The 25,790-nt window shown below is 42.4% G+C and overlaps 1 protein-coding gene across 2 annotated transcripts in view; it reads right to left on the bottom strand.

Annotated features, from left to right (window-relative positions):
- reln (reelin) overlaps nucleotides 1-25,790 on the bottom strand; it is a 92,402-nt gene that overhangs the window by 38,545 nt on the left and 28,067 nt on the right. For both annotated transcript variants that reach the window (XM_083917261.1, XM_083917262.1), the window contains exons 3-4: nucleotides 16,787-16,925; nucleotides 5,752-5,822 (exon numbers count right to left, since the gene is read on the bottom strand). In XM_083917261.1, coding sequence (XP_083773387.1) covers nucleotides 5,752-5,822; nucleotides 16,787-16,925 — 210 coding nt within the window. The remainder of the gene's footprint in view (nucleotides 1-5,751; nucleotides 5,823-16,786; nucleotides 16,926-25,790) is intronic.

Below are 25,790 nucleotides of genomic sequence, written 5' to 3'. Positions count from 1 at the left end.
ATATGCCCATATTAGAGAATTTGAGTTTAACCTTGTCACTGTTAAGTGGCACACTAGCTTTAACCTCAGTGAATATGTCCCTGTTCAATCCCTCTGAGCTTCTTTACTCTGCTCTGGTGGGGTTTCTTTTTTTTTCTAAAGACAGCCTTACTCCAGACAGAAGAGAAGGATAATCTGCCACAGTATTCTCCGTCCAGGATGAGTCTGCCCACCTGATAAAACACACTGCGATAACACGGCGAGGACTCATTTCAAAGTTTCGTTTCAAGTAACTTAAGACTTTCAAACCTTACAGCAGATCTAAAAATTCCTCAGAGGGAAGGGCTTATGCTTTAAAGAAGGCCCACCTAAAACCTCTCATAAACAACGGAATCTGAATCAAGAGAAGAGGGATTATCACATAAAAAGTTTCTCACTATCGTAATGGCTCTGCAAATGTCTTTACTTGGAGCTCAAGCCGTACTTTGGTTAGCTGCCCAACAGTAATTTCTTCCCATTGGATCCAAATGCCGGGCACTTAGAAATGGATTTAATATTCTCAGAGTGATGGTAAAGTTTCATGCTGACTGCAGAAGTTGGAGTCTTAGTGGCCTGTGTGACAGAGCTGGGCAGTTCAGTGGCTGCGACCATTGCTGTTGCTGCTCTGGTGGGCCATGATGCTCGGCTCCATGGCTGGAGCTGGAGCTCGGGCTCGACGATAAAGCCCATTAAAAAGCAGATCAAAGGGCCTTCTTCCTCCCTCCCTTCCTCGCCCTCTAATCCTCCAATGTCTGCTGATTCAAAACATGTTTAGAGGAGCTATCAATCCCAGCATGTGGAAATCTCTCATGTTTTCTTGCATCTTATTAACATTCCTCTTAAACTTTAATAAAAATTAAATATTCAGTCATGTGCTCAGTTTACACAAGTACATGCTCATCTTATATATTCAACCTGAAAGGAGCATGTACTAAACTGTGATTCCTGGTAATCCACCCTCTCAAACTGACATACAGAAATTAATGCTTGGTTGGTATTCTTCTCTCTACAGTCTCTTTCTTAAACAAACCCTTCTAAATCGCTCTCAGTCTTTCTAGTGAGGCCATTTGGCTGGAGAAAGGCCCAAAAGATTGTTTTTTTTGGGTGGATAATCCCTTCAAGCTTCCAAAAAGAGCCTCATTTACAGTTTTCTTTCTCCATGCTTCATCACACTGTCCTGCTGTCTCTCACTTCCCCTCTATCACAATCTCTCCCTCCTGCCCACCCCTCCATCCGCACCCATTCTGTCTCTCTCTCTCTCTGCCTAACCCTCTGCGCATCGGGAGCAGACAGTGGCGCTCATTTCACTTGGATTAATCCCCTCTCACTTTCTTAAAGACTTCAATTACTGCCTCCTCTATTTGCAGCTCATCTCTGCTAATGCCTGTATCTTCCTGGCCAGGGCTTATACTCAGCACACACACACACACACACACACACATACACACACACACACACACACACACACACGCACTGACCCAACCCTGTCTGCTATTTTACTGTTAAGCACACTCACACATGCACACATATAAACAGGAGCAACAAAAAGGAGGGGCTTCTCAATAAACTAAGACGGGACTAAAAATCGGATGGGTGCTGATGAGCAGGGTTGGGCTGATTTGGGGAGGGGGGATGTGGGGGGGGGGGGGGGGGTGTAAATGAGCATAAGCTTTGGCAGACTCAGACATCTCGGCACAAAGAGCGCAGGGCACAAGTCATGTTAAATCTTATCCCCCTCTTCTCTCCATCTTCCAGCTCTAATCTCCTCTCTCTCCTCTTCTTCTCCCCACCCTGTAAAATGCACCCACTCTTCCAATCTCCCTTGTTCTCCTCTCGTTTTCTCTGTTTCCTTTTCGTCTGACTCACATCCTTGACAACGTGAACTGCGTTTGAAGTCGAGTCGCTCCCGTCTAACTGGCGGTTGCAATTACTGACTCACCAGGACGCAGGATGCTGTTGTTTTTCTTTTTACAATGACTAGAAAGAAATGGTTCTCCAAGGTCAGATTGCTGCCACTTCACTCCAATCAGTGAAAACCAGAGCCTTTGTGTGGGCTTCAATTGGCATCATTACAATAATCATAGGTGGAGGGAGACCAGCAAAGAAGAAAGGCTCACCGCCTATTTTCCAATCTCTATGTTACCTATTCTAGCTAAGTAAAGGTGGAATCCGAGGTACAGATAAGACTTCGAATTATGCTTTACAATAGTGATAATTAAGGAGTCTAAACAAGAGTCTAAAAACACAAGGACAGGCAGAAATAGCATGCAATGTTTGGCCTTTTGTGTTTATCTCTTTGGCAAACATTCTCTGCACTGTCAATGTGTTTGAGATAGGGGAGAAACAGCGCATATTCTTACACATATCATCACCTCTTGCTTGCTGAAGCCAAATAGTAGATATAATTTTAACTAAAAAAGTAACAAAGGAAAAACGTTATTTGCAGAAGAAGAAAAAAAAGACATCTGGGGAGAGAGAAAGGAGAAAAACTGTAGGAAAAAAGAGCTAGAGGAGACAGGAAGAGATATAGACTATATGCTAAGGTCTCAAGGTTTCTTGCTCCTGAGCGATGAGGGATGGCAGTCGAGCCGGCGTTCAGCCAGGCAAGCAGGCTGGCTGGCAGACTGGGTGGGTGGCGAGGAGGTGGGAGAAGGGAGGCCACCCGTCCCTCCTCTGTTGCGCAGTGATCAGGCGTCCCTCAGGGAGCAGTGGCCTCTTTGAGTTATATGTCCCTTTAATAATCCATCTGGGTTGCAGTGCACTCGGTCGGGCTCATAAAGACCTGATTTATTCCCTCAGTGGAAATGAGAGGACCTAGCGATGCTGGGCAGAAAGCAGAGACCGCTGGCCCTGCTGTCAGGAGATAGAGCTGATGTACGGCCTGCAGCGCCATTGAACACCCACAACCACTCCCCCCTCCACAGAGCACCCTTTCCTAGCCCACCCCTACCTCTCCTCATTCTCTGCTGTGGCTCCTCACATATGGGCTTAATAACTCTTTTTATGGTTGCTCAGTAGGAGCGGAAAAGTACTTCTGTTTCATCCCCCTGCCTGTCTATTCGTATACTTGCAGTTGTTTAAAAACTGTGGGGGTAATTTGCATTTTGCTGCATCACGCGTTAAAACATCTCTAGGAGCCTGCCCAAACAATTTGCCCAAGAATTTTGTCAGACTTCCATTAGCTCCAAATCAACAAGTAAGAACAAAATGTGGGAATCTTTCTTTGCTGATTGTTAAATGCAGTAATGGGGTGTTAATCAAGGCAAACTTGTTGGGAAGTTGGAGGGATGTGGCAAAAACGGGTGTTGGTACAGCAGAGATGTGAGAGCAAAGGGGGGAGCAGTGTGTCTGGAACCAGGCATCCCCCCAACACTGCATCCAGCCTTTGCTTCTGTGTCAGCAGGCTTTTAGGGGCACCAGAGTGGAAACATTTAAACAAACACCTGTCTCTGTGAACTTGCAGGGAGGCTTTCTGTTACTGAGAAGCGCTGCATGTCAGATGTACCAGAGCAAGTCAAAGGCTTATACCTCTCCTCTCCTTTCTTTATCTTTAAATCTCTAATTTACATTGGACTTTGTATCTCCATCTCTTCATCATGCTAAGCTCAAATTTGCCGATTTGTTCTTAAAGTCTTCACCTTGGCTGATCACCCATGATTGCATTTTCATTTGAGAAGCCTGCCCTCTGTTTCTCTCCCTCCCTCTATCCCTTCCTTTCTCTTTTCCTCCTTCCCTCTCTCTCCTCCGTGGATCATTAGCCTGCTTTAGATAGCTTTTATTTCTCCAGCTCTTCAAAGCTTGAGTCTTAATCATATGAACTTCTGAAGTGGCTTGAGCTGGCCCTGTATCTTTTATTCCACTTTGAATGCTAATGCCTAGATTTGAAGTAACTTTGCTCAGAGCAGCTTGCACTGTCTTTGCCACTCTGCGAATTAATTCGGTACGGTAGCCTATTTGATCCCGCCGAAAGTGAAAAGTCTACAGGCCTCTGCTTCACCCACTGGTAAGGTTGACTTTGCTGGGGGAACTAAACAAACATGATTTATGTTTAGTTTCATCAGTTGGTGTCTGCATTATCACAATTATCTACACAGTAATACAGCACAGTTTCTTTAATGTCAAAGTTTTTTATGTCATTGTTATGTCAACAGCTGTCCAGTTTCACGATATTTGTATTCTGCACAGCTCTTTTGAAGTTGCAGGTTTTGATTTGGAAAGAGGAAGAGGAACTGACTACGGCGAGACCAGAAATGATCAGACTCCTCTGTCTCCTTTCGCCCTCTGTTGCCCACGGCATGTTTATTTCTGAATTGTTATTCAGATACCCTGGCGTAGTTCAGCAACAGAGAGAGCTCTGGACCTCAAAAGAATAAGCCTACAACAAGGTCATCACCTGCTCATATCTACTCTTTTCCCACTTTTCTTTTATTAATGATGTTTAATCACCCCACACCAACTTTCTCCAACCCTCACATCCCCTGCAAAGTATGACCTTCAGATTTCTGATTAATGTTATCTCTTCATCCCACCATCTTTGTCCTTCTATACTCCCATCTGTCCTTCACCAATTAGACAGAAACTGTCTTTACCAACACAAGACATTCGATGACCTGAACATTGTCCCTACAGATTAGATTTTTTGTACACTAACTCACTGCTAGTTCCTCTGTCTGCTTCCATTAACAATGTGTCCCCCACAAGACCTTGTAAGGTCTAAATCTCTGCTTTCCAGCTTGGCTGCTGTGAGTAGTTATGTGTTAAGTGTGATAACGCGGGGCCTTGGCACTAAACAACTAAAGTGACTGGCTGCAGATATTTCATTTGCAGAGGGAGAAGACTGGGGCAGTGTGTCAGTGGTGGTGAGAGGATGAGAGCTTTGTCGCTTTCTCTGTTTCACTCTTCCAGGTCTGACTGAGGGCTCAGTGCCCCGTCTCTTCCAAGTGGCATGGAGCCACGAAGTTGAGCACTCTCTTCCTGGCATGTGCTAAAATCATCAGTGGTGTCTCCAAAAACCTGCTGAGGGACACACTTGTAATGAAGAGTGCTCTGAGACTCGCCACGGAGGTTATTTCTCCTTATAAAGGCCTAGTATATCTTAAAGCTGAAGTGTTGTTGTTTTCCCTCCTGAAACGGGTAGTGAAAAGCAGTTAGTGTACTTCTCCACTTTCAGCATTAAAGTCAAACTTGGTCTAAAAGGAGGAGTTCTCGAGTGAGTAGGAGGCTTCTTTCCTGTAAACAAGCAATTATACACACTCAGCATGCAGAGTGGGACTGCACTGTCTGTCAATTGCTACTTAAGGCTGTCACAGAAAGTGGATGTAAGAAGTGTCGGCCATAAAGCGTAAATCTCCGGCAGAGAGAGAGAGGGGGGAAAAAAGCTGAGTTTAGCATAAGCTGAAATTAAGCTGGCAATATAGGACATCCAAATATCTCTGGCTCTGGCTGCATCATTAGGCAGAAAGAGAGCCAGGAAGTGCAGCAATGCCACTTTCATGAAGAAGCAGCATATAAACCATATTGTGCCATCCATATTATGACAATCTCTGCATATGATGGGCAGAAATGGGAAGTGAGAGGGGGTTACAATATGCGTACATGTCGGTACATGTGTATGCTTCAACATATATGTCTGTTCACGTATGAATAAATCTGCCCCAAGTGCAGTATATGCATGTTTCTGTCATAAAGGGGGAAGAGGGGTATGTGCGCGCCGCCCTTGCTGATGCTACTCACCTCCTTGCTCGCACAACTGTTGGGCCAGAGCATCCTTGAAAATTATCTGTCCTCGATGTGTAGCTGTGGCTCTGAGGAAAAGAAGCGAGAAAAAGAGCATTAACACAAACAGCACTTGGGAGAAAGTTAACTGGTCTGGTCTCTAATTTATGAAGATCAATCCAGCACGGATGGCACCATTTCCCACTAAACCAAAATGTGGCTTTGAGGTAAAAACAAGAAAGAAGAAGCTTCTCTGAGGGTAAAATTACACATGGGATAAGGAAAATATATACCGTATTTTTCGGATTATAAGTTGCAGTTTTTTTCATAGTTTGGCCGGGGGTGCGACTTATACTCTGGAGCGACTTATGTGTGAAATGATTAACACATTACCGTAAAATATCAAATAATAGCCCGGGCTATTATTTATCTCAGTCACGTAAGAGACTAGGCGTATATCAGCAATCGTCACACACACACGTCAACCAGTCAAAATTGGGCGGGGGCGGGTCATGGCAGAAGTGCATTGTGAAATAAAGATGCTACCTGCTAATGCTTGAGCTAAGCGGCGCATTGTCTACCTTTGGAGTTGGCGGAGTTGTTCAGAAGTGACACCGAGGAAGAAGAGTTCATTGGATTTAGTGATTAGGAGTGACAGATTGTTTCAGTTCGTTGTTTATGCGTCATAAAGCGTACACTTATTCAGCCTTTTTTGTTTCTATTCCATTTTCTATTTTAAATTGCTTGTCAAGATGAAATGTCTGTTCTTGGTGTTGGATTTTATCAAATAAATTTCCCCCAAAAATACGACTTATACTCGAGTGCGACTTTTTTTCCTTCTTTATTATGCATTTTCAGCTGGTGCGACTTATACTCCGGAGCGACTTATAATCCGAAAAATACGGTACATGTGAATGTAGAAACGACAAAAAAGCAACATTAAGCAAACTACATACACTACACTGCTTTATCCCTCTTATATCACCGCACAAGTCAGCAACTGGTGAGCAAAGTTGGAGGTCTTGTTACTGTTATCCTATTATCCAAGTACTGACAGAGATATTTCCTCAACAGCAATATTTTTGTGCTCATAGGGTATAAAAAGTGTTATCAAATATCTTCCAATATCATCTTTTCCCTGCACTAACGTATTACACTCAGTGTAAATTTAACTGTAGATGCATGCTGCATGTGTGTAATGTAATACTTTACTTCAGGTGGCCATGAAATTCATTATTCATTTGAAAATGGAGAGATCTGTAAAAGTCTAAAAGGGTGAAATGGGTGCAGGAGTGCAGTGGGATCTTTTACACAGACGCTGAGACATGCTCTCCTGTACTGTAGCCATGTAGAAATAATGTTCTCAGTTGCCAAAGCAAAATTATATTGCTAAAGATGCACAATAACAGATGCTCTCATGTGCAAAACTGTCAGTCCACAATATTACTACGACTACTACAACCACTACTACTACTAATAATAATAATAATAATAATAACAACAATAGAACAGTTATAATGTCTTTGCAAAAACAGTGGATAAAAGTAATAGAATAAAGAATGAAGGACAGAAAAATAAAATCTCATAACTTGGACACAGGGAGGAGATTGAGGTGGAAACATTATAGAAGATGCTGCATTTTTCAGAGAGTCCTTGAAATGAGTTATTGAAAAAACAAAGTAAAGTTTTACAGCCCCAGAGACCTATGTAGCGCATTCTCTTCAGTGACAGGGGCAAAATGGGATGTTTAGTGCCCCCATGAAGGAAAGGGGATACAACACTACATTGTTAGATGACTAGTAAAAGCTGTATTATACCACTCTGACAGTGTAACCTGCATTTTCCCCACATAATACCCAGAGGGAAAGGATAAATATCACAGCCATGACGTGTTTCCTCACTGACTGCTACGCTGTTGTAGAACTGTCCACCGAGGAGAGGCGAGAAACTGGAGTCTTGTCTCATCTGTCGGGCACTCAGACGAAATTCTAATGTAGTAATTTGGCTTTGCTTTCAATTATGAACATCATCTGTGGCTTGTAAATCTGAGCAACCTCACACCAAAACACACACTGACACGGAAATATGTGCGCCACCCACATACAGTTAGAAAGTCCCTTCAAGGAGCACTTGTGGAAATAAAAAGGCCTCTTTTCTTGGTCTCGGCCATGTAAGGACGCACTGTTGTCTCAGTGCTCAGGGTATTCCCAGGATCCAGAAGCATTACACAACATTTCCTTTTATCTAAGTCAAACCAATAAAGTGGAGCTCTAAATAACCTCACTGTGATTTCAAATTCACTATACGTCAAAGTCTATGGAAGAAATCCAGACAGTTGTGTGTGTGTGTGTGTGTGTGTGTGTGTGTGTGTGTGTGTGTGTGTGTGTGTGTGTGTGTGTGCACTGTGCCACACCCAGTCAATATTTTGCATGTTACAACACAGACTAAGAAGGAGGAGAGGATTAAAAAAATGAGCAAAACTTTAAGGGGCGTACACGTGCCTTTGTCAGTGAGCCTCACATACATTTTACAGACTTTTCTCCTTCTCCTGCTTCATTCCACTTTCCCTCTCTATATCCCCATGTGGATTTTGCCTCGCACCTCCTATCTCTACCCCTCTATGGCCCACCATGCAGACTCAGGCCTTTTATGGGTGCCAAGGCATTTACACGTTCATCTCAGCTCATGAATAATGAACAGGCTCCTTATTAATTAGTAAAGAGCTCTTGTGCCTTTGCAGAGCCGGGGAGAAAACATACTTAATTACACTCATATTTCAGAATTGGGTGAAAACTAATTTGAGCTTGGTATTTATGAATAAAAGATGGCGCGTAACGAACAGCGGGTGGGGATGTAGGAACAAGGCCCTTAAATATTTACTAAACAGAGTCTCAGCTCAAGTTCACTAAACAGTTTCTGTTAAGTGCCAGGGGACACATTTGACCGAACACACATCTTTTACGCACACTGAACACACACGCACACACACACACACATAAGTGACAGTAACCCTTACTGAGGCAGAAAAATGCCATGCAAAGCTAACAGTAGTGAAAGAATGATTACGATCAGGTGCAGGTAGCCGTACAATGATGCAAAAAACTCCAAAGTAAAAGTCCTGCGTTCCAGTGCAAAAGTATTATCAATAAAATTAAAGGTACTTTCAGTATTTTGTAGCTCAATGCCTCCTGTCAATGTATTATTATTATACATTAGATTTTTGGATTCTCACAACTGATGCAGTATGTAAGAAACATTTTAATGTTGTAGGTTGCTGAGGTAGTTTTGACTATTTTATAGATTGCACAGTCCTTAAATATACTTTTTGACAATATACTATGACAATGTGAAAGCTTTGTTGTTTTTTTGAGTGTTTTAAATTGCAATTATGCAGAAGTGTCATGGAAAATTAAATAAGCACTCATCTGATTGTATGATTGTTGTCTTTTCATCTAATAAATACAAAGGCATCTACTAAACAATGACAACAGCGACAGATTCAATGGGAAAAAAGTGCTTTTCCTTTGAAGGTGTGTGTAGGTTTGAGTGCTCTGACTATGTGTGACTTAATAACGTGTATGTCATTAAAACAGTAACCAGGAGAGGGCATTTAGTCTGAGTCTGTAGAGTGTGTGATCGGCGCAGCGCGACGCCAGCGTCTGTCCTGCCGTCACACTCCGGCGGCTCCTCAGCGTGTGTTTCTCATTACCATCTCCACTCTAGGAGCCACGCACACAAAGAACAGCATTGATACACACGAAACATTTATTGAACATCTAAATGTTAATTTGACTTTCTTTGGGGGGAAAAAAAGCAATTAAGGGCCTAAGCTTGTTGGTGTTTTTTTCCGCTCCCCTCTCCCCTATACTCCGATTCAAACGAGGGATCATTCATCTTGTGAATATAAGTGTCATCCTCTCCCCTCTCATTAGTCTAGAGGAGCAAATCTGAGAGATGGGAAAGAGAGAGGGATCGAGGAATATGAAGAAAAAGAGGAGGATCCAGTGAGAGATACAGATACGTAAATGTGTGTGTGTGTGTGTGGAGGGGTGGGGGTTTGTTCAGTGGAAGTAGAGATGGGGGCTAGATGGCCTTGCCTTTCAAAGTCCACAATCTGCTGTCAAATAGCGAGGCATGCGAGTAAAGGCAGAGATCCAGTCCACACACACACACACACACACACCAAGCCACATGAGCTCTTTAACATGTATGCAGATGGACAGGCTGTCACTCAAAAAGCTCCCAAAAGGGCCTGGAGTGGGTAATTACCAAGCATGTCTTCCATGTTAGATTACATGTTGCTGTCGGCCATAAGTATCCCTCAGGAGCTAGTTTGACAGCTCCCTGCTAACCACACACATACACACACACACACACACACACACACACACACACACACACACACACACACACACACACACACACACACACACAAACAAACACACACACACACACACAAACACACACACACACACACACACACACACACACACACACACACACACACACACACACACACACACACACACACACACACACACAAACACACACACACACACACACATACACACACACAGCAGGGATACACTGATGACAGGCTGATTTAACCTAAAGCCATATACATGCAGTTAAATATATGACTGTTATCTTAAAGACATAAATATGCACCGAATACTTACCACGCAAACAAACTTTGCAACAGTTTTTAAACAAGGCCAGTGAAATTACTTTCTCTCCCTCCGCACAAACTATTACATCCGAGGGTTGTGAACACACCCGTTGCCTTTCTCTCCTTCCCTCGTTAGATGACTCTCCCATCCTGTTTTCCTCAAATCACAATTAAAAGCTAATTTTCTCTTCCAGCTCACTAGGCTTGTTGGTAATCATGATTAATATGGGGAGTTTCAGTGGGGTGCAGTTCCAGTCGCCAGCACTGATTTGGCGCTTTTGGACCTAGCCCTTAAAAAAACGCACCCTAACTGTTTGATTTATCTTCCGCGTTGAGGACCAGCTGTGGTTATGGCACAGCAATCAGGGACAACGGGTAAAAAGATGGATGCAGGAAGATGGAGAAGTAAAGGAAGGACAACGAGAGAGGCAGACTGAGGGGGGAAACAAGAATCCACTGCTTCAGTTATCTCCAGAAAATCACTGACCACTGAAGAGCTTTGATGTAATGGTCGGCATGGTTTCTTGACTTCAACCCAGCCTTGATATTTTCAAACCAACCAGGGACTGAGAGGGTGTTACTGCCTTTCGTGGAATCACATTTCTCCCCTTCCACCCCCTCCCTCTGCCCCTAAATTAATTAATTGAAAAAGGCTCTTGGAGAACATGCAAATTTAATGACGCTCCACAGAGGAGGGATTTGGGAGTTGTTTGGCAAATTACCTGCTTGTTAACACAGGGTCGTAGAGAGTTACGGCTCCAATGCAGCCAGAAGACGGGCAGTTGCTGCTCAGTATACAGCCAGGAGAAGAGCAATTGACCTTGACTACTGTTAGTGAGCAATAATTAGGGGGATTAGGTAAACAACGGCAGTTATGAGTAAATAAGTGAGGAAGAAAACAAAAAATAGAGCTTGTTACAAAAAAGGATGCTGATTTCCTGTTGTTGATTTAGTCTTCCACAACTGACCTTTTACAAACCTTCGTCTTCCTTCCTCGCTTTCTCAGTGAGGGTCAGGCTCGGACAACACGGGGAGAAAGAGAAGAATCTGCCGTATTGACACGGAGTCAACAACAGAGAGATGAATCCCTGCAAGTCATGTCTGTAATTTATCTTGTCTGTCACATCGAAGCACAGAATGTGAGCCAATCACAGAATATATCTGGAGCAGACCCCCCTCTGCACCAAGTATGGTTCATTTTGATGCATTTATAAAGAAGTGCTTTCCTTTTTTTTTTTTCAATCTTTGCTCTCTTTTTCATCTAGAATTAATAAGGAGGTCAACATCCCAGCAGGTGGGACGGTGACCTCTTGATGAGAGTGTGTGATTGTGTGATTGTGTGTTTGTGGGCAGTATTGATCAGAGCACTGATGTGTAATATGCATGTATATGTGTGTCTCTGTATACACAGGTGTGTGTATATAATTACAGGGGTCATAGGCCGTCCCTTGGGAAATAAGACAATATCATGGATGCGGCGACCTTTATGGTAAACGGCAACAGGAGTCCGGGTTGTGTTCCGTTGAGGAACGCAGGGATGGAGTTACCTCTAAAAGTTTGATTTACCATTACATTCTGAAAATCTGGCACATTTTGAAAGTTTAAGAAAGGTTTAAAAAAATGAATTTGAGAGATATAAGAGTTGCTGTCATATAGGTGAATGTGTGATATATGAAAATTGGAATTATATGGGTGGACTGTGTCAGATTTGCAGCTCTGGTCGGTTTGTGGAGGAAAAAAAGTGGATCGGATTTATGTGCTCTGTCATGCTTCACATTTCTACCCCATATTTCTATATCTACAATGCCAAAATGTGATTACCTTGAACCAATCATTCATGTTCCCTGGCCCAATGTCTCCAGTGAATCTGTCACACAGCCACAGGCTACTATAGAGCTTTAATGATAAGGGGAGCTCATTAGACAGTGATTTTATGTTAAAACAGCCAAAAAGATTGACTTGAATAATAGGAAATCAATGGAAAAGACTAATACCTTGGAGAAATTGGGAGCTTGGTGAGATAGGTCATCTGTCAGCCTGATGTATGAACTCTGACCTCTGATTAATACAGCAAGCTGTCTATCACACTGCCTGTCAGAATCACCAGACTAGATATGTCTAAGGATACATTATTGCCATAAAATTGAAATGTCAACCCAAATTTGAATTGATTGCTTTATTTATGATCAAACTGTCATGTTTCCAAAAAGGACACATGCACCTAAAGCTTTTGTGAGAGTAGAAATATTTACTTTTTTCAGGGAATGATCTCTGGTTGGAGGAATGTGACTTTTTAACAGCATGAATGTCGGCTGCCTGCTACAGCCATCGTTATTAAAGCACATGGGGAAAAGTTAGCTCAGAGTGATTCCCTTTCTACAGGGCATGTTCACAGAAATGGAATGTAGTCAACCGTGTACTATGCATATATCGTAGTGTGTGTTTCATGAACGTCATGCTCACACGGACCAGCCTATTTTGAACAGATGGCGGTATGAGCAACACAACAACAGCCAGCATAATTGCAGCACAGGAACCATTCCTTTTCAATTACAGATAACAAGACTAGAGAGTGTTCGAGCGCCACCCTCTATTTCTATTCCTAATTGCTCCGACAAGTGGCTTCAATCAGTCTCGGACTCCACAGAGGAACCACACTTTGCAGAGATTAAGTACATATATCAATAGTCATAGTTAGGCAGTTTTGAAAACAAATGCATATATGGACATGCGCATAACACGCACATAAACAGCATGCAATGACATAAAGGAACAGCGTACCATTAGATACGCAGGCATCCTTCCTCAGGGGAACACTCTGGGAAGGGGGCTCAAGTGTAGTAATTAAAGCAATCTCCAAACAGGCAACTGTCTGAGTCCCACAGGGAGAAAGCTCAAAAACACATCTCACTCTCTCTCTGTCCCTCTCTCTCTCTCACACACGCACACACACACGCACACACACGCACACACACGCACACACAAGCACACACACGCACACACACGCACACACACACACACACGCACACACACACGCACACACACACACACACACGCACACACACACACACACACAAGCACACACACGCACACACACGCACACACACACGCACACACACACAAGCACACACACACGCACACACACACGCACACACACACACACACACTGATTGCCTTGTGGCTGCAACTGAAGCAGAATAAAGGCAAAGAAAAGACTAGACACACCAGTGCATCTTTGGATTTGCCAGAGGAAGCTATTAACCATTCTCACCTCTCCTAAGTGCAGCAAAGCATTCAGAACATTATGTAGTGGCAGTGTGGACAATAAAAAGTGGGGCACAACTATGTTTTATACAATCATTAAAGCCCAAGTTTGTTTGCATTTTGTGGCTAAGAAAAGATTTTCTCCCGGTCAACAGTGAAGCTTTGCTATATGCTAGCTGCAGGTAGAACTTCTGAGAATGTTAAGTATCATATTACGGCTACAACTAATGGTCACTTTTATTTTCGTTTAATTAATTGATTATTAAGTCTGGAAAATTCAGACAATAAAAGTGCCTGTTACAATCCCTGATCCAAGGGCAACATAGTCATATTGTTTTGTTCAACAACAATACAAAAACCAAATATATTGAGAATCTTTTTTTGTGATAGGAAACTGAAAACAGCTTGCTCTTAAGAAGCTGGAACCAGCAAATGTTTGCTGGCATGTTTGCTCGATAAATGACTGAATTAATCAATCTACTTCTAAATTGTGGCTGATACATTTTCTGTTGTTTGAATAGTGCTCTCCTCTCCTCTCCTCTGCTCTCCTCTCCTCTCCTATCCTCTCCTCCAAGGCCTGCCTGTCTCTTTGGGTGGCAATTTACAGCTCCACAGAAAATGAGTTCTTCTGGATGGCCACGTCACTGCACTCTATCACACTCCTGCAAGTGATCTGTTACAAGGTACACTCCCACAATATCGCCCATAAAACTGCTCACAAGCCCCATATTAATGCAGTGGTGGGCCGGCCCCAGACCTGTGAAGGACAGAGGATGTCTGTGGCTTTAATTTAAACACTAATGGACACTGCCTGTGGAAAAGGGTCCTTGTATCAATCAGGGCAGGAGTACTATGGCCAAGGACAGGACATTGCATTATTTACATTTTGTACAATCAAGACAAATGTCATCTCTGTTACATATTTTGTATGACCTGTTTGACTTTTAAAGTGATTGGAAGATTTGCTACTTCACTTCTATATATGTAGTATATGTGTTCATATATAAAAACCAAAACAAGAGGGAAATATACCAGGGAACTTTGAAAATTGACAGTCACCATGATCACACCTCGACCTCAAGAGTAATAATACTGACAGTTCAGCGCTAGAAAAAAATTATATGGCACCCAAGGTGGCCCTGGTTTTGGTCGAAAGGCCCCCCTTGAATTCCTCCTGGCGTCCCGTCACTGAACCCAAAGAGGGCAGCTTTGGAGATATGGATATACTGGTGGAGATGGGAGCTGTGAAGTGGAACAGGGTGCAGCAAGATTCTGTGTGTGTGTGTTTGTGTGTGTGTGTGTGTGTGTGTGTGTGTGTGTGTGTGTGTGTGTGTGTGTGTGTGTGTGTGTGTGTGTGTGTGTGTGTGTGTGTGTGTGTGTGTGTGTGTGTGTGTGTGTGTGTGTGTGTGTGTGTGTGTGTGTGTGTGTGTGTGTGTGTGTGTGTGTGTGTGTGTGTGTGTCTGAGTGTAAGGAGCAGTCTCCAGCCAGCTGGAGTGTGACTGGCTGACTTTGATAAGGTCAGCCGCAGGGGCCCCTATTGTCATACAGTCGTGGCCCCCTGCCAGCCTCACTGTCATCAGCAGTGGCACGCTGCTGCTCCATCGTTTACACTCAGACGCAAACACACAGCACACGCATGGACACCTAACAAATACTGAGGAAATACACAATCCTCATAAGCTGACACACGCTCAACAGTAAATGTGTTTGCTGGCAGACAAAAAAAGCCAGTAAATCTGTTTGGCTCCGTGGATATTGTCTAAATGGCAGCTTCACTTCAGTAAATTCCCCAGCTGAATCCTTTTCTTTCCATAAAAGTCTCTGTCTATCGTGTCCCTCCAGGAATTCATTGAGGGATTTTTGCGAGTAATGCCAAAATGTTTCATTTGTTGTGTTTTCTTTACGAAACATTGATGTGCAATTTGCAATGTCTTTCAAGTTTTGAAAGACGATGACTTGTAATAAAAAAAACGGAAAAATGAAGGGATTAGTTTATAGTTAGAACAATCAAAGAATTAAAATGATGTGATGATAATAGTGTTTTCATTTTAAAATCCCACTTAAATATTACAATATCTGTGGGTAAATTTCTCAACGATTTTGTACTGCTGTGACTTAACTGGAGTCCTCCCTTTTCCTCTACACTTCTCCAACAACAGCTGCTAATTGCATTTTGACTGATTATCAGCGTGCGGCTGTAAATCACCAGCCAAGAGAACTATACGGAAAGAGAGTTAAAGGATGTATCCAGCAGATAGAGATGGAGAAAATGATGAAGAGCAAGACACAAAACAGAGGAAGGAGGAAGAAAAATTAGAAAAAGAGAAAAGTCAAGTCGGTTTTCATTATTTTTAAAGCTAGAATGTTTCCTACTTGTGCCACTCAAACAACATGTAAGGCACAGGCGAACAAGATGGCTAACATGTAGTATACACAAACACACAGATAGATAGAGCGCTAAATCACCTGCGCAGTATCCCTGAGCAAGTGCTCACTGTCCCGGAGATTCTTGCAGTGGGCTAAAAATCTCAACTAAGCCCCTAAAAGGAGCCATTGCATTGAATTTTTCTTTAAAATATGTGTGTGTGTCTGTATCACACCCATCCTCAGGGGGCTGGGTGGATCTGTACAACAACATTTTCAAGTGAGAAGAGGCACGGGAGCTCATTGAGTGAGATTATGGGGATATTTCCGTTAATTGTCAGCAGGGTAAACACACACACACATTCACATCCCATTGCACAGGCCATGACAAGCAATTCATTGAGGATGTTACCACACACACTCACACACACAATCACACACACACACACACACACACACACACACACACACAATCTCTGTCCCCAGTTTAACCTCTTTCAAGTCATCATGCAGGCTTTCTCTGAGAGGATAGCCTTTTAACTTCTTTTCTGACAGAGAAAAGCACCAACCATGATATCAGCTGATAAGCTGCGCGCAGGTTTACTGGGTCAATATGCAGCCACACACCATTAACGGATATTATTGTTACAGTTTATGACTTCCATGTCTGAGTTAGACACGAGGTAGCTGTAAACGTCTTAGTCTGTATCCCAACTATCCATCTCTCTTGCACACATACATCCACACAGGACTTACAGGAAGTTGACACAGCCAGTGCCAGGCGGTGGGGCGATCCAGACAAAGCTGAAGCTGGTGGAGGGCTGGTGGCTGACGTGGGAAGCAACCACACTGCAAACAAACTGGGTTCCACCAAACTGACGCTCTGGCATCACACCTGAAGGAGAGAGAAGAGGATAAGACCCAAAGGATTGAATGAGAGAGACAGAGAAAGATACCTGCCATAGCCTACAGTTTAAATATTTTGTTTCATCCAATGAATTGATTATTACAAAACATTTTCCAAAGCCTACGGTAGACTTTTTTAGAATTTTTTTTTAATGTTTAATGTTTTCTTTGACTTCCATGTAGCAGCTGGTTTCCATTTATTTTACTACAGTATTAAAATCAACTTGCAAAGACATAAAAGTTGTATGTTATAGGTTAGAGTTATTCATCATAGTGTACAGTATGCCATGCCTCCTTGTATCTTTGTAATAGTAACATTATCATCATGTGGTGAGCACATTTATTGTGTTTTATAGTCTGCCGGTGGTGTAGGTTCATGGGCCATCATAAAATGCTTTGTCAGAAAACCACGCCCAAAAACAAAGAATTAATAAAACATGGACGTGGTGTAACTGGTTACTATATTTAATTCACAGCCTCCTGGATTAAAAACACTGCTGTTTGGTTACCAAGTCTTGCTGGTTTCCAAACTGCTAATGTTTCTAAATGTATCTTCACTCCACTGCTGTACACTCAATTACTTTCACAAACATAAAACACACAACAATAATGATGTTCACCGTGATGGACGGTATCTCAAGCTAGTCTGTTCAGGTCGGTTTTATACAGTAATGAAATGAAAGTCACATCAAAATAAAAAATGGTATTCTGTGCAAGATGATTTAAACCTATCAGCTTGTATACCATTAAAATACTGCAATAATATTTGGTGAGACGGAATGCATGAAAAGAGCGATTCATTACAAAGTAACACTTCTTACGAAAAATCAGCATAAGTCTGAAACTAATGCATAAGGTAACTATGTCAATGAAAGCAGATACACTTAATACAAGAGTTTTGAACATCTTTGGTTTTGCACTTACTCTACATACCCACCTGATTCCCATCCTCCCTTCTTTCCGTTTGCTTTTCATTTCTTCCCCCACTTGTTTGATCTCATGCCATTTTACTAATATTTTTTCCATCCACTGGTTTTCTACAGTTTTCTTTTTCTTCTTCATTGCTTTCTGCCTCTCTCACTTCTCATCCACCGTCTTTTCTTTGCTCTTTTTTCCTCTCTATGTCTCTCCTTCATCATTTAATTTTTCTTGACCCTCTCCTTCTATTCTCCCTCCCTGTGAGCTGACACTACACAACTGGTGCTCTTATTAATGAGGGTCTGTGTCCGGCTATGATTGCACCGATGGAATGACATCATGTCACACAATCTTTCCTTCATATCGCAGAGGGCAAGGGCAGGACACCGCCGGCCTCATCAATCACTGTGCAGACATACAGAACGGTTTAATTATTTACTATGATTTAAACGGCTAGTGTCGAAGAAGAAGGTATCCAAACTGCTTGGTAGCTGTCACGACTGAAAACTCAACTGGAGAATGGATTTGCCCAGACAAGTGTGCAACTCTCAGACAGACAATCTGGGCATATTTCATAATCTTACAACACTAAGTCAACACAGTGTGGTCCAGTTTTTGCAGAGCAAACACATTCAGCAAGTTTAAAAATGTATGTGATGTCCCATCTGTGTATGAAGATGTGCTCTGAGCAGCAGTGGCCTCTGCTCTTCATAACCTGCAAACGCAATCCTCTCCTCTCCTCTACCCACCTCTCCTCTCCTCTCCCCTCCTCTCCTCAATCATAACTCAGCTCAATGAAAACATAATCAGCAATGATTAATAACATTGGAGCTTTAATATCCCTTGAATCAATGTGCAAATCAATATGCAAAGACCATGTGCCTGTGTGTGTGTGTGTGTGTGTGTGTGTGTGTGTGTGTGTGTGTGTGTGTGTGTGTGTGTGTGTGTGTGTGTGTGTGTGTGTGTGTGTGTGTGGTTCAAAACTAATTATTTAAAGAGAAATTATTCCGCCCATTTCTACAGTAATAAATTTTACCTCACAGATTGCATCCATAAATACACACAATCCTGACAGTACCAAAAATGTTTCCTTTTAACTCGGCCAGCTGTTTGTGTGTGTGTGTGTGTGTGTGTGCGTGCGTGCGTGCGTGCGTGCATGCGTGCGTGCGTGCGTGCGTGCGTGTGTACTTATTTGTATGTTCGCACAAGATTTATGTTGATGTGTGTGTGTATGCCATGGTACAAACAAACCTAGTTATCACTGCTGTGGGAATGAAAATCTGAGAAAAACAAGCATTTTTTTTCCTTTAAATTGAGGGCCATGTATTTATCTGATAACCCTGTGGGGTTCGCGGAGGTTTATTTGTAAATGTTCTCATCGTGTAGAGAAACTCTTTGACTAGAGTTCAAACTGAATAATCATCAAAGCTACATGATTTAAAAGGTTTCACATTACATCAACATATTGTGTCATTATGATCGAGTGCATACAGTGTGTGGGCCTAGCCTGTCAGATTTACGAGGTGTCGATGCAAAGCAGGCTTTAACATTGCTAAGGAGATGCTGGTGTGTAATAACAGACTGACATGTAATCACCCACTAATAGTGCTGCTTTTCTCCAATCACCTCTTGGTTACAACCTTTCTGTGTAATGACCATGATTTACTCTTAAGCAAACACATACACACACACACAGTGAAACACACATAAACACACATAACTGTCTTGGGTTATTGCAATGTCATTTGCCTGGGCAAGATCTCCTCAGCACCCTATCTTTACAGCCCGGCGTACAGAGAAGCAGAAATTGCTTCTGTGCTGTTCTTACGTAGCACTCAGGCTAGCATGCATTGACATACCCATACATCTCTCTCTCTCTCTCTCTCTCTCTCTCTCTCTCTCTCTCTCTCTCTCTCTCTCTCTCTCTCTCTCTCTCTCTCTCTCTCTCTCTCTCTCTCTCTCTCTCTCTCTCTCTCTCTCTCTCTCTCTCTCTCTCTCTCTCTCTCTCTCTCTCTCTCTCTTAACCCTCTTTGACACAAAAGAGTGCCATTTCCACAGGACAATTTCCTTGCCGTTACGTGCCATGCATTTACTGCCGCAACCAAGGCGGTCAGGACAACAGTTCTGGCACTAATTGACCAATTTTGAAGCACAAGACGAGAAGGAGAACGGCTCTGAATCTTTCCCACCACACTACCATCGTGCAATTTGAGAATCCCTGCAGATGTGCATAATACAAGCCTAGCTCTAGTGGCAATGGAAAGCTGCAAAGACAAACAGAAGGAGTGTGACGATAGAGCTGAGCAGCAGACAGAGCAGGGAAGAGAGAAAGTAAACGGGCTTTGGTCGGTGTGGACAGAAGGACAGAAAAAAATGAATCACTCATTCAAAGGAATACGGTGCTGTCACTCATCGCTGAGTAAAAGAAGGAGGTGGTCACCAAAAACAACTCAAGTGTTGGACTGAGTGTTTTTTTTTTTTCATTTACAGTGATGACAAACACTTAAAAAACAACCCTTATTCACTTACCACACACTACTGTAACTTTAATAGATAAATGAACCCACTCTGGATGAAGTGAAAACAAGCATAGAATTCAGTGTTTAAAAGAAAAATGAGCATAACATTGTGAGGAAATTAGGAAAATAAAGAAAATAGCAGCAGACAGAGAGAGAGAGAGGTAGAGAGAGGGAGGGAGGAACTGAGGTTATGGCTAAAGAGAAGCAGAGAGTAGGCTAGGGTGAAGATGAAAAGGCAGACTGATGCACTCCAGGACACAGCAGCGCTGGGACTCAACACTGCTCACAGAATTTCTATTCCCACTTGAAAAATACGCTCAGGCGTAAAAATGCAAATAATGAAACTAGTCTCTTTCATGTCCGGGTGTGGAGAGAGAGGGTGAGAGAAAAATCACTATTATTCAATGAGATCCAAATCCCAAATGTTCCACTAAAGCAACAAGCTGTAGTGAACCTTAGCAGAAAAAAACCCCAGACAGCTCTAACATTTCTGGTGCTGTCCAGGGAGATGAGCAGGGAAGTCAGGCTCTTTCGTCATTGTGAAAGGAAAATATATAACAAAGCCCTTCCTGTGTCCTTACATGCCCCGGGTCACACCGACTTTAAAAACTGTTCATAAATGTATTATTCTCTCAGTTCACCTCTGAGTTTTTTTTTCTTTAACTCTTTCTTTTTTTTACAACATCTGTGGTACGTGACGGATGGCACTGATCTTATATTTGCTTTATGTGTGTCTTTTCAGTCTGTATGTTGTGCTTTGTTCATCTCCTCGTTTTGTCAATCAAGTTGATAAGCTGTCAATGAAGTTGTAGCTGACGTTCAAATGCCACCGGGGATCCAAGTAGTTATGCATGTTAGGTAAATATCAGCAGAATCCACTTCTAATTCAAAAAGCAGCCACAGGAGGATCTTGGTAAGACTGTTGCAACCTCACATTCACAGTCAAATGCGCACATGCAAATACGTGCACTTCTTTTACATGCAGATTGGGCACTTATGAGCTGTTGGCAGTGATTAATGACAAGGAAAGATGACCTTTTAACTCCCACGGTGTGACTGGGCAGAGCATGTTATAAGCATAAACATAAACACAAACACACTCACACATAAATGCCTATACACGCCCACACACAAACTTAATCAGATACACAGACACACAGGAAATGGGTGTGTCATGATTTTAAGGGTCATATCCTGGTTGTAGGGCTGTTAGCCCGACATCAATCTCTGCTGGTTATTGAGTGATGTTTTTTAAGCACCCCAATAAAAAGGAAGTGGGAAGCTGTCGACTCTTCATTCATTTCAATTCATATCCATGATATGCCCATGTCTGCAGTAACAAAGACATCTCCGCATTTTCCCCTTCCATCTGTTTTTTCTTCTTTTAAATATGTAAACACTCCAATTCACATCTGTCTGTGTCCTCTTTAACATCTTTCTGTTTGGACGCAGCATTTTTTTTATCTCTTAATATCTCACTTTGCAAATCTAATGAGCTTTTCCACAGCCAAGCTCAAAACAAGTTAAATAGATGGAGTGAGAATTCTCCCCGATGGAGCAGATGGGCAATCGGTGGCTCAGCCTGGCAGCGACTTCACACTATAGGACCAGCAGGAGCTGGTCTAACTGGCATTAGAATTGATAGTTAGGTTTTGTGGCAGGTTGCGAGGATTCTGAGAGGCACCATTCAAATTGATATGCACATTTATGAGAATCATTCAGAGTTTATACACACCATTCGACATCTGGTCAGTACCAAATAGCTACTGGAATTTACACTCATTCCACAATTGTCCTTCAGCTACGTCTGGCTCGGAAAGGAACAGAAAACTATTAGTTTGACTGATCTGTCTGTGAGTGTCGAATTTGACTGTATCCATTCCTGATATATGGTTTCTAAAAGGTTTTCAAGACAGTTAATCGTGTTTTTTTTCTGCTAGACTTCTGATTGACAGGAAGGCAGTGAAAAAATGTATTTTAGTCAAATCACTGTTGTATCCTGGCTCAGGTTAAACCCTACAAATACATTAAAAGAATGTCTAGTTTGACAGTCAGTCATAACAGAAAAAGAACATAAATCAACTACTTTTATGAGGCTTTTTTTCTGGGCTAAATTATTTGGTATTGGATCGGCGCATAGACTTGCATACTCGCCAATACTGATACCAGCATTTTAGGCAGTATTGGAGGCATTTCACATAGTATATCAGAAGTATTGGTATCGCAACGACTCCAAAGGAATCTGGGTGCTTGTTCTTCCTTTCTACAAACCATGTTAATCCAATACACTGGTCCAACCTCCACCTCACTTGAGCAATTATTATTAATGAATTCATGTTTAATGCTAAAGCACATACTGCATGACCATAAGCACACGTGCACTTCTGCACGCTCGCACACAAACACATATACATCAGCAACAACAAACAGAATACTAAAATGCATGCATATGCATAGCAGCTTGCTTTGAGCGTTGATAAAATGAAACAAATCCCTATGAAGTACCATAATGTGCTGTAGGGAAATGAGGTTATTTGATTTTTGTCTTAGGAATTTATATTTGTCACCACTCACTATATACTTTTTGATTAAATACAGAAAAGTCAAAACTCATTTAAAGAGCGCAACTTAATGTTTATGATGCACATATTTTGTCCTCCAGGCATGTTGTGTGTGTGTGTGTGTGTGTGTGTGTGTGTGTGTGTGTGTGTGTGCGTGTGTGTGTGTGTGTGTGTGTGTGTGTGTGTGTGTGTGTGTGTGTGTGTGTGTGTGTGTGTGTCTGTGTGTGCGTGTGTGTGTGTGTGTGTGTGTGTGTGTGTGTGTGTGTGTGTGTGTGTGTGTGTGTGTGTGTGTGTGTGTGTGTGTGTGTGTGTGTGTGTGTGCGCGTGTGCGTGTGTGTGTGTGTGTGTGTGTGTGTGTGTGTGTGTATGCACACTCAGACAGATAGTGATCAGTCTCCCACTTGCTCAGACTTAGAAATTCAATGTATACCGCCCCAGATAATTTGGAGAGCGGGCCCATTAAAGCCTCATATTTCATACGGTAATCTTACAAACCTGTCAAAAACCTATTGGAGCATTAACATGTGTTATTAAAAGCCTGTGAATGTATGGGAATCCGTCAAAAGCCAGAATAATGCCTCTGTCAACATGTTTGCAGAGAATGCCACACAATGGCGGCATAAATGATACATCACAACAGCACTGACAGCCTGAGTAAGAGCCCCATACGCTTTGTGCCGCTGAATGATCCCATGCTATGTGTGTGCACGTTTGTGTGAGCCCGTTGTGTTGCATTCACCACCTCTTCTCAACACCATCCTCAGCTGGTCAGCCGGACCGCTGCAGGGTCTCACTGCACATGGCGGCCTGATTCTGATCTGCTATTGGACGAAACAAGCATCCATCTCAGCATCTGCCAATCACACTACCATGGAGACAGGTTGGCAGCGTTGTGGTGATGGCAGGGGTCCGGCGCAGCATTGCCAGGAGGAAGCTGTGTGTTAATATGTGTGGTGAAAGATGCCAGTGGCCAGGGGGAAATGGGGTAAGAAATTCTGTGGGAAAATGTGAAGAGGAGAGGTTTGCCTATGAATGAAAGAGAGTTTAACTGGCAATAAAGGACACCTGGAGGTCTGCTGAGCTGTATACATGTGTAGGTGAGCACATGCGAGTGAGAGACTTACTGTACATATGTATAGGTTTACATTATTATGTTTTTCCATGTGCGCACAGTGGGTTCAGTTGAATGTTCTGTGAAAGAAGCCATTTGTGTATAGATAAAACATACCTATTCATGCCCTGGCCCTAAGCACCAGACCAATTTTTACCCATATGCATACATTCACAGAACAATTGCCCTTTCATTTGGGCTTCCATTGTATCTCCCAGCATCCATCATCCATCATCCATAAACTGCTGAAAGCAAGGCCACACACACACACACACACACACACACACACACACACACACACACACACAAACACACCCACGCGACACACAAACATACAAAGCTAGGGCTTGTTGTAGGAGCTGCCAGTACGGCTCTAACCAGCTGAAAGAGAAAAAGTACTGTGCACATCAACATGTGGCTATATAGGAGAATCCTTATTTTATACAAATACTCTAATAATTTAATTATTGCTTTTTTTGTACCGTGCCCTATACATGTTGCACTCATCAAAACTAACAAATAACTAGAAGAAAATGTAACATTTAATGTATTGCTTGAGGCTGCATACTGCTTCCTTTCAATGATCAAGAGCTACAAGCCATACAAGCATGCATGATAAATGGAATACAAGGAACACTACTGGAGCATAATATACCCCCTGAACTAATGTGTCATAATTGAAATGAATGTTGTTCTGAATCAAACAAAGTGTTATGTGTTTTGGAGCCCCACCCTGTATGATGGATGAGACTTCTACGTCTTTGCACAGCCCTGCAATCCATCTCAAAGGCATACTCACTTGCAAAAACCCATATAGTATACCCAAATGGATGTATACATGCATGCACACAATACATTGTAACCAGCACCAACACATGCACCCCCCCCCCCCCCCAACACACACACACACACACACCCTAAAAAAAAAAAGTAACAAACAAAGCTCCAAATGCATTTCTTTCCACTGCACCTTGGCCAGGAAGTTGATGGTTTATTTGAATTAAAAAAACAAACAAAAAAATGTATTGCACTTACATCCTGCACTTATATGTAGCACTCTGTAGTTTGGCTTTTTTGAAGCTAACGCACTTACTTAATTCCAGCTGTTCTGGGTCTGTACCCTAATGGTTGAATGCACTTATATGCAGTCTCTTTGGATAAAAGCATCAGCTAAATGAAATGTAAAAAAGAAAAAAGTTTTTTTTAAAAATGTCAGCTTGTAAGTGTTCTGTCATCCAATCCACACTGCGTCTTCCTTATGTGACGAGTTGGGAGTTGGTCTCTGCTGGGCCATCAGCAGCAGCTCCTGAGCCGAGTGACAGCCGCTGGTTAAATTGTCTTCAGTGTTTGTCATTGATATATTGACTTTATATCCCTGACCAACATAACGACACAGACACACGACAAGATACGGTAAATAAGTTCAAAACACATATACAGTGGGGAAAAAAATGCGGACGTGGGTTGATATATTTAATAAAATGAAAATGTATCTGTTCTGTGAGATGAGAAACGCTTCTAAACAAGCCCTCTGTGTGGAGCATAGACTAGATGTTGACAGGTGGGGCGGTAATAGTTAAATGGAAATTCCAGTTTGTTGCAAATTTTTTTCAGTAATAGTACCATTTTACCAACTTAAGAAATTAGTGAGAATTCAACATTGCCTTGCTTGACTAGCCTGGGGGTTTGGTTGAAATATGTTTGATCATCAGACTTTTCAAGTTCCTTGCTGAGGTGGGTGGTGT

This window comes from Echiichthys vipera, assembly GCF_963691815.1.
Source record: "Echiichthys vipera genome assembly, chromosome: 7".
Lineage (NCBI taxonomy): Eukaryota > Metazoa > Chordata > Actinopteri > Perciformes > Trachinidae > Echiichthys > Echiichthys vipera.
This window is presented reverse-complemented; position numbering and strand designations above follow the sequence as displayed.